The sequence below is a fragment of the Anarrhichthys ocellatus genome, unplaced genomic scaffold (assembly GCF_004355925.1).
Source record: "Anarrhichthys ocellatus isolate YVR2014 unplaced genomic scaffold, GSC_Weel_1.0 scaffold25, whole genome shotgun sequence".
NCBI classification, from domain to species: Eukaryota; Metazoa; Chordata; class Actinopteri; order Perciformes; family Anarhichadidae; genus Anarrhichthys; species Anarrhichthys ocellatus.
In genome coordinates this window covers 4,904,532-4,916,591 of record NW_022280055.1, presented here as the reverse complement: position 1 = coordinate 4,916,591, position 12,060 = coordinate 4,904,532, and the positions used below count along the sequence as shown (strand labels likewise).

The 12,060-nt window shown below is 45.5% G+C and overlaps 1 protein-coding gene across 3 annotated transcripts in view; it reads left to right on the top strand.

The window, feature by feature from the left end:
- The window catches only part of mdn1 (midasin AAA ATPase 1), a 53,267-nt gene that overhangs the window by 403 nt on the left and 40,804 nt on the right, over positions 1-12,060 (top strand). For all 3 annotated transcript variants that reach the window (XM_031861445.1, XM_031861446.1, XM_031861447.1), the window contains exons 2-22: positions 208-434; positions 602-826; positions 1,202-1,309; positions 1,535-1,727; positions 1,808-2,017; positions 2,756-2,887; positions 3,028-3,131; positions 3,259-3,373; positions 4,171-4,349; positions 5,771-5,852; positions 6,018-6,113; positions 6,239-6,351; positions 6,812-6,960; positions 7,073-7,133; positions 7,985-8,196; positions 8,291-8,394; positions 8,908-9,052; positions 9,834-9,930; positions 10,598-10,711; positions 11,266-11,413; positions 11,614-11,721. In XM_031861445.1, coding sequence (XP_031717305.1) covers positions 208-434; positions 602-826; positions 1,202-1,309; positions 1,535-1,727; positions 1,808-2,017; positions 2,756-2,887; positions 3,028-3,131; positions 3,259-3,373; positions 4,171-4,349; positions 5,771-5,852; positions 6,018-6,113; positions 6,239-6,351; positions 6,812-6,960; positions 7,073-7,133; positions 7,985-8,196; positions 8,291-8,394; positions 8,908-9,052; positions 9,834-9,930; positions 10,598-10,711; positions 11,266-11,413; positions 11,614-11,721 — 2,922 coding nt within the window. The remainder of the gene's footprint in view (positions 1-207; positions 435-601; positions 827-1,201; positions 1,310-1,534; positions 1,728-1,807; positions 2,018-2,755; positions 2,888-3,027; positions 3,132-3,258; positions 3,374-4,170; positions 4,350-5,770; positions 5,853-6,017; positions 6,114-6,238; positions 6,352-6,811; positions 6,961-7,072; positions 7,134-7,984; positions 8,197-8,290; positions 8,395-8,907; positions 9,053-9,833; positions 9,931-10,597; positions 10,712-11,265; positions 11,414-11,613; positions 11,722-12,060) is intronic.

Genomic DNA, 12,060 nt, shown 5'->3' with positions numbered 1-12,060 from the left:
TCAAAACGTGTCCTGCGTGCAGCATGCTGTTCCCTTCACATGTCAGTAGTCACTCCTCTAATGACACACTTGAAGTCCATTCTGCTGCCTTTTTAATCCCTAGGATGTAAATATTTTCCAAGAAATATTGATTTCTGTGTATATATTTTTTTAATGTTAGCCAATCGGTATTTAAATTGGAACCCATCCCATATGATCTCTCCTCAGATATGGAGCCAGCAGGACAGGCAGTGCATTCTGGAGTGTGTGGCCCAGCTGCTGTTGGAGAAGGATTACACCTCGCTGATTGCACGACACCTGCGGCCGCTGGTGTTGGACCTGTTGGAGCGCAACGCAGAGAGGGTCAAAGCTGGTGGCAGGATCAACCATGACCTCCACGAGCGCCTGTGCGTGGCCCTCAGCAAACTCCTCGGCATCAGTCCGGATGCGCAGGCGTAAGTGGGAAGCTGGGTCCTCTGGCACTCAAACACACACACACACACACACACACACACACACACACACACACACACACACACACACACACGGATGCATGAAGCTTAGCTAGCATTTCTGCAGGCTGCATCCATTCTGACCAACTCTTATACTTCCTCTCCACAAGGTTTGCTGCAAGGTACTTCAATGATGCCCCCCCGGTGTTTCAGCGGCTCTTCTTCACCAGTGAAGAGTCATCAGCCGTTCAGTACGGCCCCAGGAGGATGAAGCTGCGGGACCTCATGGGGGCCACCCTGCGTTTCCTCCAGAGTGACTGTGCCAAGTTTCGAATGCTCTGGGACTGGAGTCCCTGCGTATCCCAGCTGCTCACCAGCGATGTCATGGTTCGAGGGTATGTAGCTGCTTCCTCTTTAGACCCAGAGAGGCTTCATGGGCCGTGCAATGTAACAAATTGATTGTTACAAGCTGTTATACACTCTAAATGGGACCATCATTTACTAAACGAACATCATGCTGTATTAAAGAAGACTTGAAGCTAGAGATTGAGACCATAAACTCATGTTTACAATGTTTGCTGAGGGAATAAATCAAGTGAGAAGTAGAGTCATTTAGACTTCTATACAATGAGACTTCTTTTACTGACCAGAGGAGTCGTCCCCTAACGGCCATTAGAGAGAATGCAAGTATAAGGCACACTATTTTTGCATTATTTCACTTGTTTGCCCAAAAAATTAAACATCTGGTATTTTCTCATTGTCTCCAACAGGTACACTGCCCATTGTTTAGCGATGGTCTCTCGCATGACTGATAATCAGAAAACCATCTTTCTGAGAAAGGTGCTGTCGAGCGATGAGATCCTCCACATGAAAATTAAGTATGTACCTTTTTGTTTTTCCTTGTTTTTATCTCGTCGTATGTCGGGCAGAATATGGAAAAGTTTCAATCAGCTTGTGGAACAAGTGATCTGATTCCTTAACTTAAGTAAAAGTACTCATCGAAAATCGAAGAATACTCAATTACAAGTAAAAGTACTGAACTCAAAATCTTACTTGAATATAAGAACAAAGTGTCATCATTTTTGTTTTTTATCCTTCATTAGAGCTTTGGAAGAAACTCAGCAGCTGGAGGTAGAAAAAGCCCTGGTGTTAGCCAATCAGGGCTCTGTGATGTGGCGCCAGGAGAAGGCTAATAAGTTCACCAGGGGCCAGGTGGTATCAGAGGACCTGTCCCAGAATGTTGTGGCAGTCTGTGGTGTAGTGCTACCCAGGATAGTTCCTAGACAGACTGAACAGGTACGCGCCCTTTGATTTGTCCCATAAAATAGTCTGCTGTCGATCTTTTTTTGGTCCTCATGTTGATTTTATTTTTGCAGAGGAACCCAAAAGATCTGGTGCTGGTGGACTCGACCTGCCGTAATCTGAGAAGACTGGCATTGGCTGTGGCTTCCCAGAAGCCAGTGCTGCTTGAGGGTCCTATTGGATGCGGCAAAACCGCCCTGGTTGAGTTTATGGCTGCTGTCACAGGACATACAAAAGCTACAGACATCCTGAAGGTCCAGCTTGGAGATCAAACTGACAGCAAGGTGAGAGTGAATGGAATCAGTCTGACTGATTTTACACATAATATTCAGTTTACTGAGGCTGAACAATTTTAAGAGAAAGCCTGCAATACAACCTGGAAATGTGGAATTTTGAAGGGCCAAGATAGCCCAGTACTAAGTAGTATAATACTACTTGTTATTGAAACCTCGCCAGTCAAACGATACCTGCAATCAATCCTTTTTGTACCCTGATCTAGAAAAAAACAATTAAGAAATTTGTATGGTTTCGCTTGCAGTCAATCCCTGCAAGCGGCTTCGATTTAATGCGATGTGTGATTGGTTCACTACCGCAGCAGCTACAACCCGTACAGCCGTCTCTGTACACGGAGATGTCTGAGCCCGGCGGCTAGCAGCTAACGGTGCTAACAGTGCGAACAGCACTAGCGACGGCAACAGTGCCAGTGTCACTTTAAGGGTACTGGCATTGATACTGGTATCATCATGTTTTAAACAATATCCAGCCCTAGTATGGAGTTGCATTATGGGAATTGTAGGATCCAGTGTTCTTGAAAGCTTGGCCCTTACAAGGGACTAACAGTCAGGGTATCTCAGCCTCTGCTGCTTTGATTTTAACCATTCTTTTTCCAAATATGTCTGTTGTCTGTCTACCAACTTTATGGATGTTCAAATACTAAATTACCTTGAGTGACCCTGTTAACATTCATTGGTGGTTCGATGGAGGGCTGAGCTTTTGTGAATTCTTTTTTGTTGGATTCACAGATGCTGCTCGGGATGTACCGTTGTACCGATATACCAGGGAAGTTTGTGTGGCAACCAGGAACATTGACACAGGCTGTATCCAAAGGCCAGTGGATCCTCTTGGAAGACATTGACCACGCACCTCTGGATGTGGTGAGTTAACTTGTTGAGAATGGGTTTGCACCAACACATCCTCTGAGTAGATCCGTAATAAACAGCTTAATGCGAGACTAATATGTTGTGGATACATCATTGCAACAACCCACACCTGGACTGAAAACGTTTTTTTTAAGATATCGGTGCTCCTGCCTTTGATGGAGAATAAAAAGCTGATGATTCCAGGACGGGAGGATTGCATCGATGTTGCTCCTGGATTTCAGTTCTTTGCAACAAGGAGGTAAGAATGTCACTACATTTCAAACGTGCTTATGGAACAGCAGCTTGCATTGATTGATTGATTTTTGCTGGTAACCTGATTATCTGAAGTGGGCGTGATGTGACGTGAGTATGCTTGTGTGTTGCAGGATGTACCTCAGCGGTGGCGGATGGCACAAACCACAGAACTCTCATGCGGCGCTGCTGGACAAGTACTGGACCAAGCTGCAAATGGGCAACATGACGCGAGAAGAGCTGAAGAAGGTGAGTGTTGGATGAACCGTATTTGTCCCAGAGGGGGAAGTCTGTCTCGGGCACAGTGCTACTGTCTGTTGCTTAAAATAGAAACGCTACAGTAACAGTAAGACGCACATTGATAAAACGGCAGATTAAAGGGCTGAAGTGCTTGTGTGTTTATTTTGTAAATATTTGTATATAGCAGTTTAAGGTATCTTCAAGCAGGTGGTTCTACACTTTGGCACACACAGTCTTCTTTTTGATACAGCTGTTAGCCCCCCCCCCCCGGTGTTTACAATTTTTTTTTCCTAGTTTTGTACATCCTCGATTGCTTTCCCCGCCTCCTCTCCTCACGTCTCAGTCCCGACCCACGAGAGATGCAAACAGAGCAGGTGAGGAAGAGACGCGAGGAGTCGAGGCAACGGGCATTTAGCAAACGGTGAAGGGCAGAGAGGTTGGTCATCTTAAATAACCACAAGTTGCGAAAACAGAAGGAACAGTTTTATTTGTAGAGTCCCGGCATGGTTTTGAGATCATTCCGGCTGTGCGTCACGCTTCTTTTATTCGTCGCGGGGGCCGAAATTACATCCGTAAAGTATTAGGGATGCAGCAGTATTGGATATCAGACCGATACGGACTCAAATAGCAGGATCGGGTATCCAATTCTCTGTTTATTTACTGAACACATTATATACTGGAACTTTAATTCCTGTTTTAAGTTTGGACCAATTTGTTGCTGCTTTTAAAAGGTTTACGCTTGAATTGAAATTCCTGTTAATTTAGAAGATGCTTTCTTCTCTCCCTCTCTCTCTTTCTCTGTGTAGGTGCTCATCAGCAGGTATGCGAGGCTGACGGTGGTGGCGGACCGGCTCCTGGATATCTACTGCCAGCTGACCGGGGAGAGACACTCTGACCCGGACGCGAGCAGCCTCCAAACCCCTGACGACGGCCAGCAGCAACAGGACAAAAGCACGGCGTTGGAGGGGAGAGCCCTGTCGCTGAGGTGAGGCCCCCCGCTCGCCACTCGCTCTGCTCTCCCTTTGCTTTCCTTCGTCGGCTGTTTTGATGAAATAACATGACGTCTTATCCTGAGATAGCGATTTCAGGAAAAGACCGAACACACCACACTCGGCTAGTCTTTGCTGAATCATATATTATTCTGAGACGCCTACCCAAATAACTTCGTAATGATAAACAGAAACCTAGTTATTGGACATTTCATTTGACTTTATTCATTAAGCCTTGTTTCAGAGGGGAGAGTTATTTGTTTGTTATCTCGCACGAACCAATCGGTAGCGAGTGACATATCCATCCTGCCGTCGTTTTCGGACATCCGATCGGAGCAGTTCACTGTGATTATTTTCTCAACAGTCGAAGAAATATGCAAATGTCCAAAGCGCCTCACAACAACCTGTACAGCTATGTGGGACGAGTGCCTCCCCTTTAAAGTTGTACTCAAGCCATTAATCATTGCACTTTTGCTCTTGTCAGACAGATATTAAAAAGCATGGCAAAAATCTAATTTAGGTCCTTAGTACACCGGATCCTTCATTTCTCATAATGCAGCTCATCTGTGTCTTTCTTTCGGCCGTCCTATAATCTTGAGCCTAACCCAAGAAAAATAACCCAGATAATGACATCATCTTTTTTCTTGATATATATATATATATATATTACACATAGAAGACATAAAGGACCACGTGCCGTACACAACCCCATGTTACAGAATGTCTGGCCTCTGCACCATAACACCCAAACGGCATCGCTTTATCCCGACAGCCAGCAAAGGCCTTACATCATCAAAACTACCAAGCGGTCTGCAGCAGCAGTCTTTAATTAGCTTTCCACGAGCTGCTGCTGTGCTCGATGGATTATCGATCGGACCGTCCTCCGTACGACGAGCTGGAATCCCAAATTCTACAGGTCAAACCGAGGCATTCTCATTGGGTAACCGGTTTGTAAACAAGTCCTCACGGGACATCCTGCAAAATAAAAACCTTGTGTTTCGGTCGCGTTTGCGACGGCGTGACCCCGGTTTGATGTGGCCGTCGCCTTGAGGGGAACTCGGCATCAGAGACATCGTACATCTGCCCTGGTGCTTTTCCGAAGTTCCCATACGCTGGGATGCGGGTGCTGATGAAGATTCAGCCGTGAAATCAATATGTCTGCAGTTTCCATGCTCTGCACTTCAATAGCACATGTATGCTTTTCACGGATCAATGTAATTAGCCGCATAGCTCGGGCCTGCAATTCTCATATGTGTTGCTCGTTGGGCTTCATGTGATTAAAGAAGGCCTCTGTGAACCGGCCGCCACAGCGACGCTGGTATAGTTTTTCACTGCGCCAATGTTGAAATGTGGCCCCTTTTTTTTTTTTTTTTTTTTTTTTTTTCTTCTTGACGCGCCCTTCGTTGTGATTCCACAGGGACCTGCTGAAATGGTGCGAGCGGATCAGCGTTAACTTTGACGGCACCTCATCGGCCACGGCACAACACGTCTTCCAAGAGGTTAGTGCCTTCGATCTCTTGACAATGTAAGCAGATAAAGAGATAAATAACTTTCCCGCACAGCTGCCAGAGAACAGCATTTTAGTTGTTTAACTCAGTGGTGGTGATTCAGGATGTATTGTCTTCACTGACGGATGCCTTTTTGGTGGTGCCCCTCTTTGCCAGGCTCTTGACTGCTTCACAGCCATGCTGTCTCGTCCTGAAAGTCGACTGCGAATGGCCGAGATCATCGGAAGCAAGCTCAACATCTCCAAAGAGAAGGTGACCCAGCCTACTTTGCCAGAAAACTAATTTGGGGGGGAGATGCATTTCCCATACCTAAAGGAAAAACATCCAGCACCTTGCTGTGTTCCTTCTTTGTTTTACTATCTACATTGTAATTCCAGGCCCAGCACTTCTGCCAGATGTATCAGCCCGGCATCTCCGTGACCGAGCTGGAGGCCTCGGTGGGCCGGGTGACCCTGGTTCGAAAGCAGACCGAAGCGGTGCAGCTGAGCGTGTAAGTGGGACATCCTGCCCGGAACCCCCTTTGACCCTTGTTTACAGCGCATCAGCTGGTCACTGTGCCAGCCTTCACCTACTTATAGAACCAAACAGACCCCCTGCTGGCAAATTGAATAAACATTGAATTGATTATAGTAAACACATCCATCTAATAGCTCGGCCATCAGATCGTGCCCAGATATTCGCATTGATTTTTCCATAAAGCTAATATGAATGGACTCCGACTGAAACAAACAGCGTATGACTTTATAGACCATTTCACACTCATAAACGCAAACATTGACACTGGAGATGTAACGTTTTAGGATTTTTAAAAAGGTAATTTTCCCTTCAAGTGTGTTCAAGTAGTCTGTATTTTATGGGTGAGGGGGCTTGACTGTGACACCAGTATCTACATACAAAAGCACACCACTGAATGTGTAATCAATAAGTGTGTTCTTTATTGCCATGAACAGGGACTACCAGACATTTGCTGCCACACGTCCCTCTGCTGTGCTGCTGGAACAGCTGGCAGTGTGTGTCGCCAAAGCGGAGCCCGTTCTCCTGGTGGGAGAGACGGGAACTGGCAAGACCTCGACTGTACAACACCTGGCCAGAGTCACAGGTCTCTTGTATAAACATCTGTTGTTTTTTTAAAAAGCAGCAGCCCGTAAATGACTTCACGTGGTTCGACAGCACCCCTGATTCAAATATTCCCCGTTGTGTGTTCAATGCAGGACACAGGCTGCGGGTTGTGAACATGAACCAGCAGAGCGACACTGCCGACCTGCTCGGAGGGTGAGTGGCACACAGATGTTACTTTAATATCACATATTCCATCACAGAGATTTCATGTCTTGGTGAAATAAAAATGAAGAGTCTGTCATCTTGATGGATAATAACAGTTCTTACCTTCTTACAAAAGGGCAAAATCTAACAAACAGGCATCCGATTCAAACAAAGGGTTGAAAAAAAATTCACTGACTTTAAAAGCAAGTGAAGAGAGTTTAAGGAAAGCAGCTGCCAAATTAAACAAGCAATCCACTGGTTACAGGGTCTCTGGTTGTGGGTGAGTGTCTTCCCCTTGTGCCAGTGTATCGTTAGTGGAGGCCCAAGCCGTATAGCTGGGCCCACTGGAGGGGGAAGGGAGGCACGGGAGAACCAGGACTGCGAGTGGCAGACTGTCAGACCTTTGCTGCAGTAAAATGAGAGGTTTTCTAAAGGGAGTCTGGTGCTCGGAAACACTGCTGCGTATGTCCACAGGGACCGCCAAAATCAACACAAAATTAAAGTTCCTTGTAGTAGCTTTAAAGTACAGTTTATTTCCATATTATGGTGCATGGAGGTAACTGTATTGATAATATTAATACACATTTGTAATAATCTGCTCAGGGACTACAGATGAAAATGAACTCTCCAGCTGACTCATTACACATTTACATTGAGGTGGAAACGCTGATTAATGTGCACTGTTCCTGGTAAATGGATGCATAAATGTGTCTCCCAACTCTAAACATTCTCACTCGGAGCATCCTCCGAATTACAGTCACAGTTCTGTGTCGTTGCCGGTGGATGGCAGAAGTTTTGTTTTGGAGCGAAACTCCAGGCGGCAACTGATGTTATTATGTTATTTTTTTTGTCCGATGCAGGTACAAGCCAGTAGACCACAAGCAGATTCTGCTCCCTCTGCGGGAGGCCTTCGAGGACCTGTTCTCCCAGACATACTCGAGGAAGCAGAACCTGACCTTCCTGGGTCACGTGCAGACCTGCTTCAGGGGGAAGCGCTGGCAGGATCTGCTCAAACTCATGGACCACGTCTGCAAGTCGGCTCTCACCAAGGAGCTGCAGGATAAATCAAACGGTAGCGTGCTAGAAAGAATACACAATGTTAACAGCGGGCATATTGGCTTCTGTAGTGCAACGAGAGACTGATGTTCCCTGTGTGTTTTGTGCAGCTGCCTTGCTGCAGGAGCAGTGGGAGGCATTGGCTGCCAAGCTGAACCAGACCCAGCAGCAGATCCGAGCCTGCGAGGCGGCCATGGTCTTCGCCTTTGTGGAGGTAAAGACCTTAAAGGGGTAGTTCTGGTGTTACAAGATATTTGTTAAAGAGATTCTTTGGGTTTGTACGAGGTACTTATCCATAGTCAGCGTATGAGCTACAGTAGATGACGGTCGACACGCCCCCCAGTTCAGAGAAACAGACAGGAGTACCTGGTGGCTTTTGCGAGAGCATAGATGATGGTCGGAGACATAAGGTAAACAGGCAAAAATATCCTAAATATAGGGTACACTGCCAACTGGTTTAGATTTTTAAAATATGTTTTGCTGCTGCTCCCCGACTACAGCAGTACATTGCTTTTCTTCCGTTCTGGTACCCTACCTGTCTCTCCAAACTGGGGGCATTCCGACCGCCATGTATGGATCCCTGCTAAACGAATGATTAAGGTGCATGCCATACCCCTTTCTCTGTACTGTCAACTGTCAAATACATGCAGAAAGCCCAAAAAAGGTTAATGTACAGGGGTGTAGAGCCTTGGTGGAGCAGCTCTGACCTCTTTGTGTTCCTCTGTAGGGAACATTAGCTCAGGCGGTAAAGAAGGGCAACTGGATCCTGCTGGATGAGATCAACCTGGCAGCAGCCGAGACCCTGGAGTGTTTGAGTGGACTGCTGGAGGGCAGCGCCGGGTCTCTGGTGCTGCTGGACCGTGGAGACACTGGTGAGGACTGCCGTCATATCTGAATCCAGTATCAAATCTGTTCATCAAATCCAAATCCCTGATTGAATACATTTAGATTCAGCTTTCAACGTTTGTTGTTAACCCAGTGAAAGCAACAGTCAGCGGCAGCTGTAAAATAAAGAGCTGTTAGAGCAACATGCTAATTACATGAGCAATTATGGACACTGCATTTCCCAAACATACATGGAAGAGAGGAAATCAGGAAGGTTTTTATTGCAGAGTGTAGCCAGTATCATACCCAGTTGATTACTACAATTATTTTTTGTATTACAAGATTTCTGAAATTTTTTGTTTAAATATGCAAATGAGGTATTATCTCATACCGACTTTTGGTGAATTTAAGTGAAATATACCGATGCAAATAGACACAGTAGTAAAATACACAACTCAATGTATATTTTGGATGTTTTCTCTCCTCTAGTCTGAAAGAAGACATGTTATGAAAGCAAAACAGCCAAAAATCTCAAAATTGATCAGTGCATGAAAACACAATACAGCCTTTTAGGCCACACAGCATTTGTACCAGCACCAAAGCACTACATTATTTATTAATCAACCAATCATCCACTAGGTCTGCTAAACTTCTAACGTGGCTAACTTTTTTGACTCGACACTTGATGTGTCGTTCCCACATGTGACATTCAAAAGATCACACTGATTTGTGTCATTGTGAATCAAAAATATTTAGCCATTCTGCATTGTGTTTTTCTTATATTCCTGGAATTGTTGCTAATATTATTTTATTTTTTTTTTATCACAGAGCCCCTGGTCCGCCACCCAGACTTCCGGCTCTTTGCCTGCATGAACCCAGCGACTGATGTGGGGAAGAGAAACCTGCCTCTGGGCCTCAGGAACAGGTGAGAGTGTGAAGAGGTGACGGCAAAGTGAATGTCGTTGTCTCATTAGCTCCACGCTAGACTGAAGTATCATTTCGTTTTAGTTTGTAGAAATAACAGACACGCCGAGCACATTAACAACTCCATTTGTTATCTTTACTGCTAATACGGGACATGGGCAGCAGGCTTAGCAGGGTTATCCGGGCGTCGGTCTCCCCAGCAGCTTTTTCCAGCTCTTCCTGGGGGGCACCGGACTGGCTGTCTGTCTCATGCTCCATTTTACTCGTGAACAAGACCCGATATACCTGAACTCCCTCGCTTGGGGCAGCGACTCAGTCCCAAACCGGAGGGTGTGATCCACCGTTTTCTGGCTGAGAACCGTGGCCTCAGACTTGAAGGTGCCGACTCTCATCCCGACAGATTCACACTCTGCGTAAAACCGGCCCAGTGCGTGCTGTAGTTCACGATCGGAAGGATCCAACAGAACCAAATCATTTGCAAAAAGAGCAGAGAAGCAATTCTCGAAGTCCCCAAACCTGACACTCGCTGTACAAATAATAAAATGTACTTATCAGGGATCATTAGAGCAGGGATTGCCATAGTTGTTGCTGTCACAGGCTATCTAACGGTGATATGACTCGTATATATGTTTCACGTGTGTGTGTGTGTGTGTGTGTGTCTCTCCCAGGTTTACTGAGCTGTATGTGGAGGAGCTGGAGAACGAGGGAGACCTGCGGATTCTGGTCTCCGACTACCTCAAGGGCTTGAATCCACACAGGAGTGTCACCAGTGGCATCATAAGGTTAGCCTTAACGTACTGTCAGAGCATCAATCAAGTAACCACGGTTTGAGACACTGCTGAAGGCAACCGTGGCTCCAAAAGTATTTATAAGACAGCGTGTTAGGAGAACATTTCATTTAGCAGACTTTTTATTCCAAAAACCCTGTTTGAACAGCTTGTTATGGCTGTATGCATTTTTATTTATTTTAACGGAATTGAGTTGAATTGAAAATCATGTACACAGAAGTAAAGCACGAGGCTCTTTGTAATAAAGATGGAAATACATTATCTGTCATAAGATATCAGGCTTCTTTTAAGGTAACTTAACATTATTAGCAATTTATTTCTGCACAGCTTCTCTGTTTTCTTTGTTATTGTTCCATCCAGAGCCGAGGGTGCAGGTTTTTTGAGGACACTTAGTCAGAAAAGCACATGCCAGGCCTCATCGTAACAAACTCGAGGTCAAACTTCACTCCTTCCTTACTCTTGTGCCTAATTTGTTGCTTCTTTTTTTTTTTGTCAGAATCCCGCAGTAGGCTGAAACTGATTAACTCCTCATTTGTGTTTGTGTGCAGCTTCTACCTGTCGGTACGAAAGGAGGCCAACTCGCATCTGGTGGACGGGACGGGCCACAGGCCCCACTACAGCCTGCGTACTCTGTGCAGGGCGCTGAAGTTTGTGGCAGCGAACCCCTGCAACAGTGTGCAGCGCTCGCTCTACGAGGTAGGAGGCTAGGAAGACATTTTCTCATTTACTGCGAGTGATATTGAGACATGCCGGTAGTTTTTTGTTTTATTTATTTTTAAGGTGTCGGTATATGTGGATGCAAAAGGAAGTCAGGGTCATTTCAATGTGATGGAGCTAGTTGTTTCCGTCACCTGCATGTATTCCAAGTTGACAGTCTCCCTGATTCATGTTGGCAGGGTTTCTGCCTGAGCTTCCTCACTCAGCTGGACAGAAGTTCCCACCCTGTGGTCCAGAAGCTGGTGTGTCAGCACATCCTGATGGGGAACACCAAGTGTCTCAAACATGTAAGGACTTCTGAGATCTTTTTTTATGGTAGATGTTGTATTTGTGCCACTTGAGCTTTGAAAATATCAACCTTCTATTTAAAAGAAAATAGAAGTTAATTGGTGGACATTTCAGCGACACTGGAGGGTGAGGGAGTGCTGTGTCTGTACTCAAGGTGGCTTTGCTAGAAATGGAGATGAACAGCAGGTTTTCTATTGTGTGGTCTTTAAATGTATGTCTATTTATGTATACATGCTTTATTTGGTAATAGCATTTTTAGTGGACTTTTTCCTTTTCCAAATCAAGGGTTAGACGATGACTAAGATTGGATGTTTTGACAATTTTGTGATTTTATATAA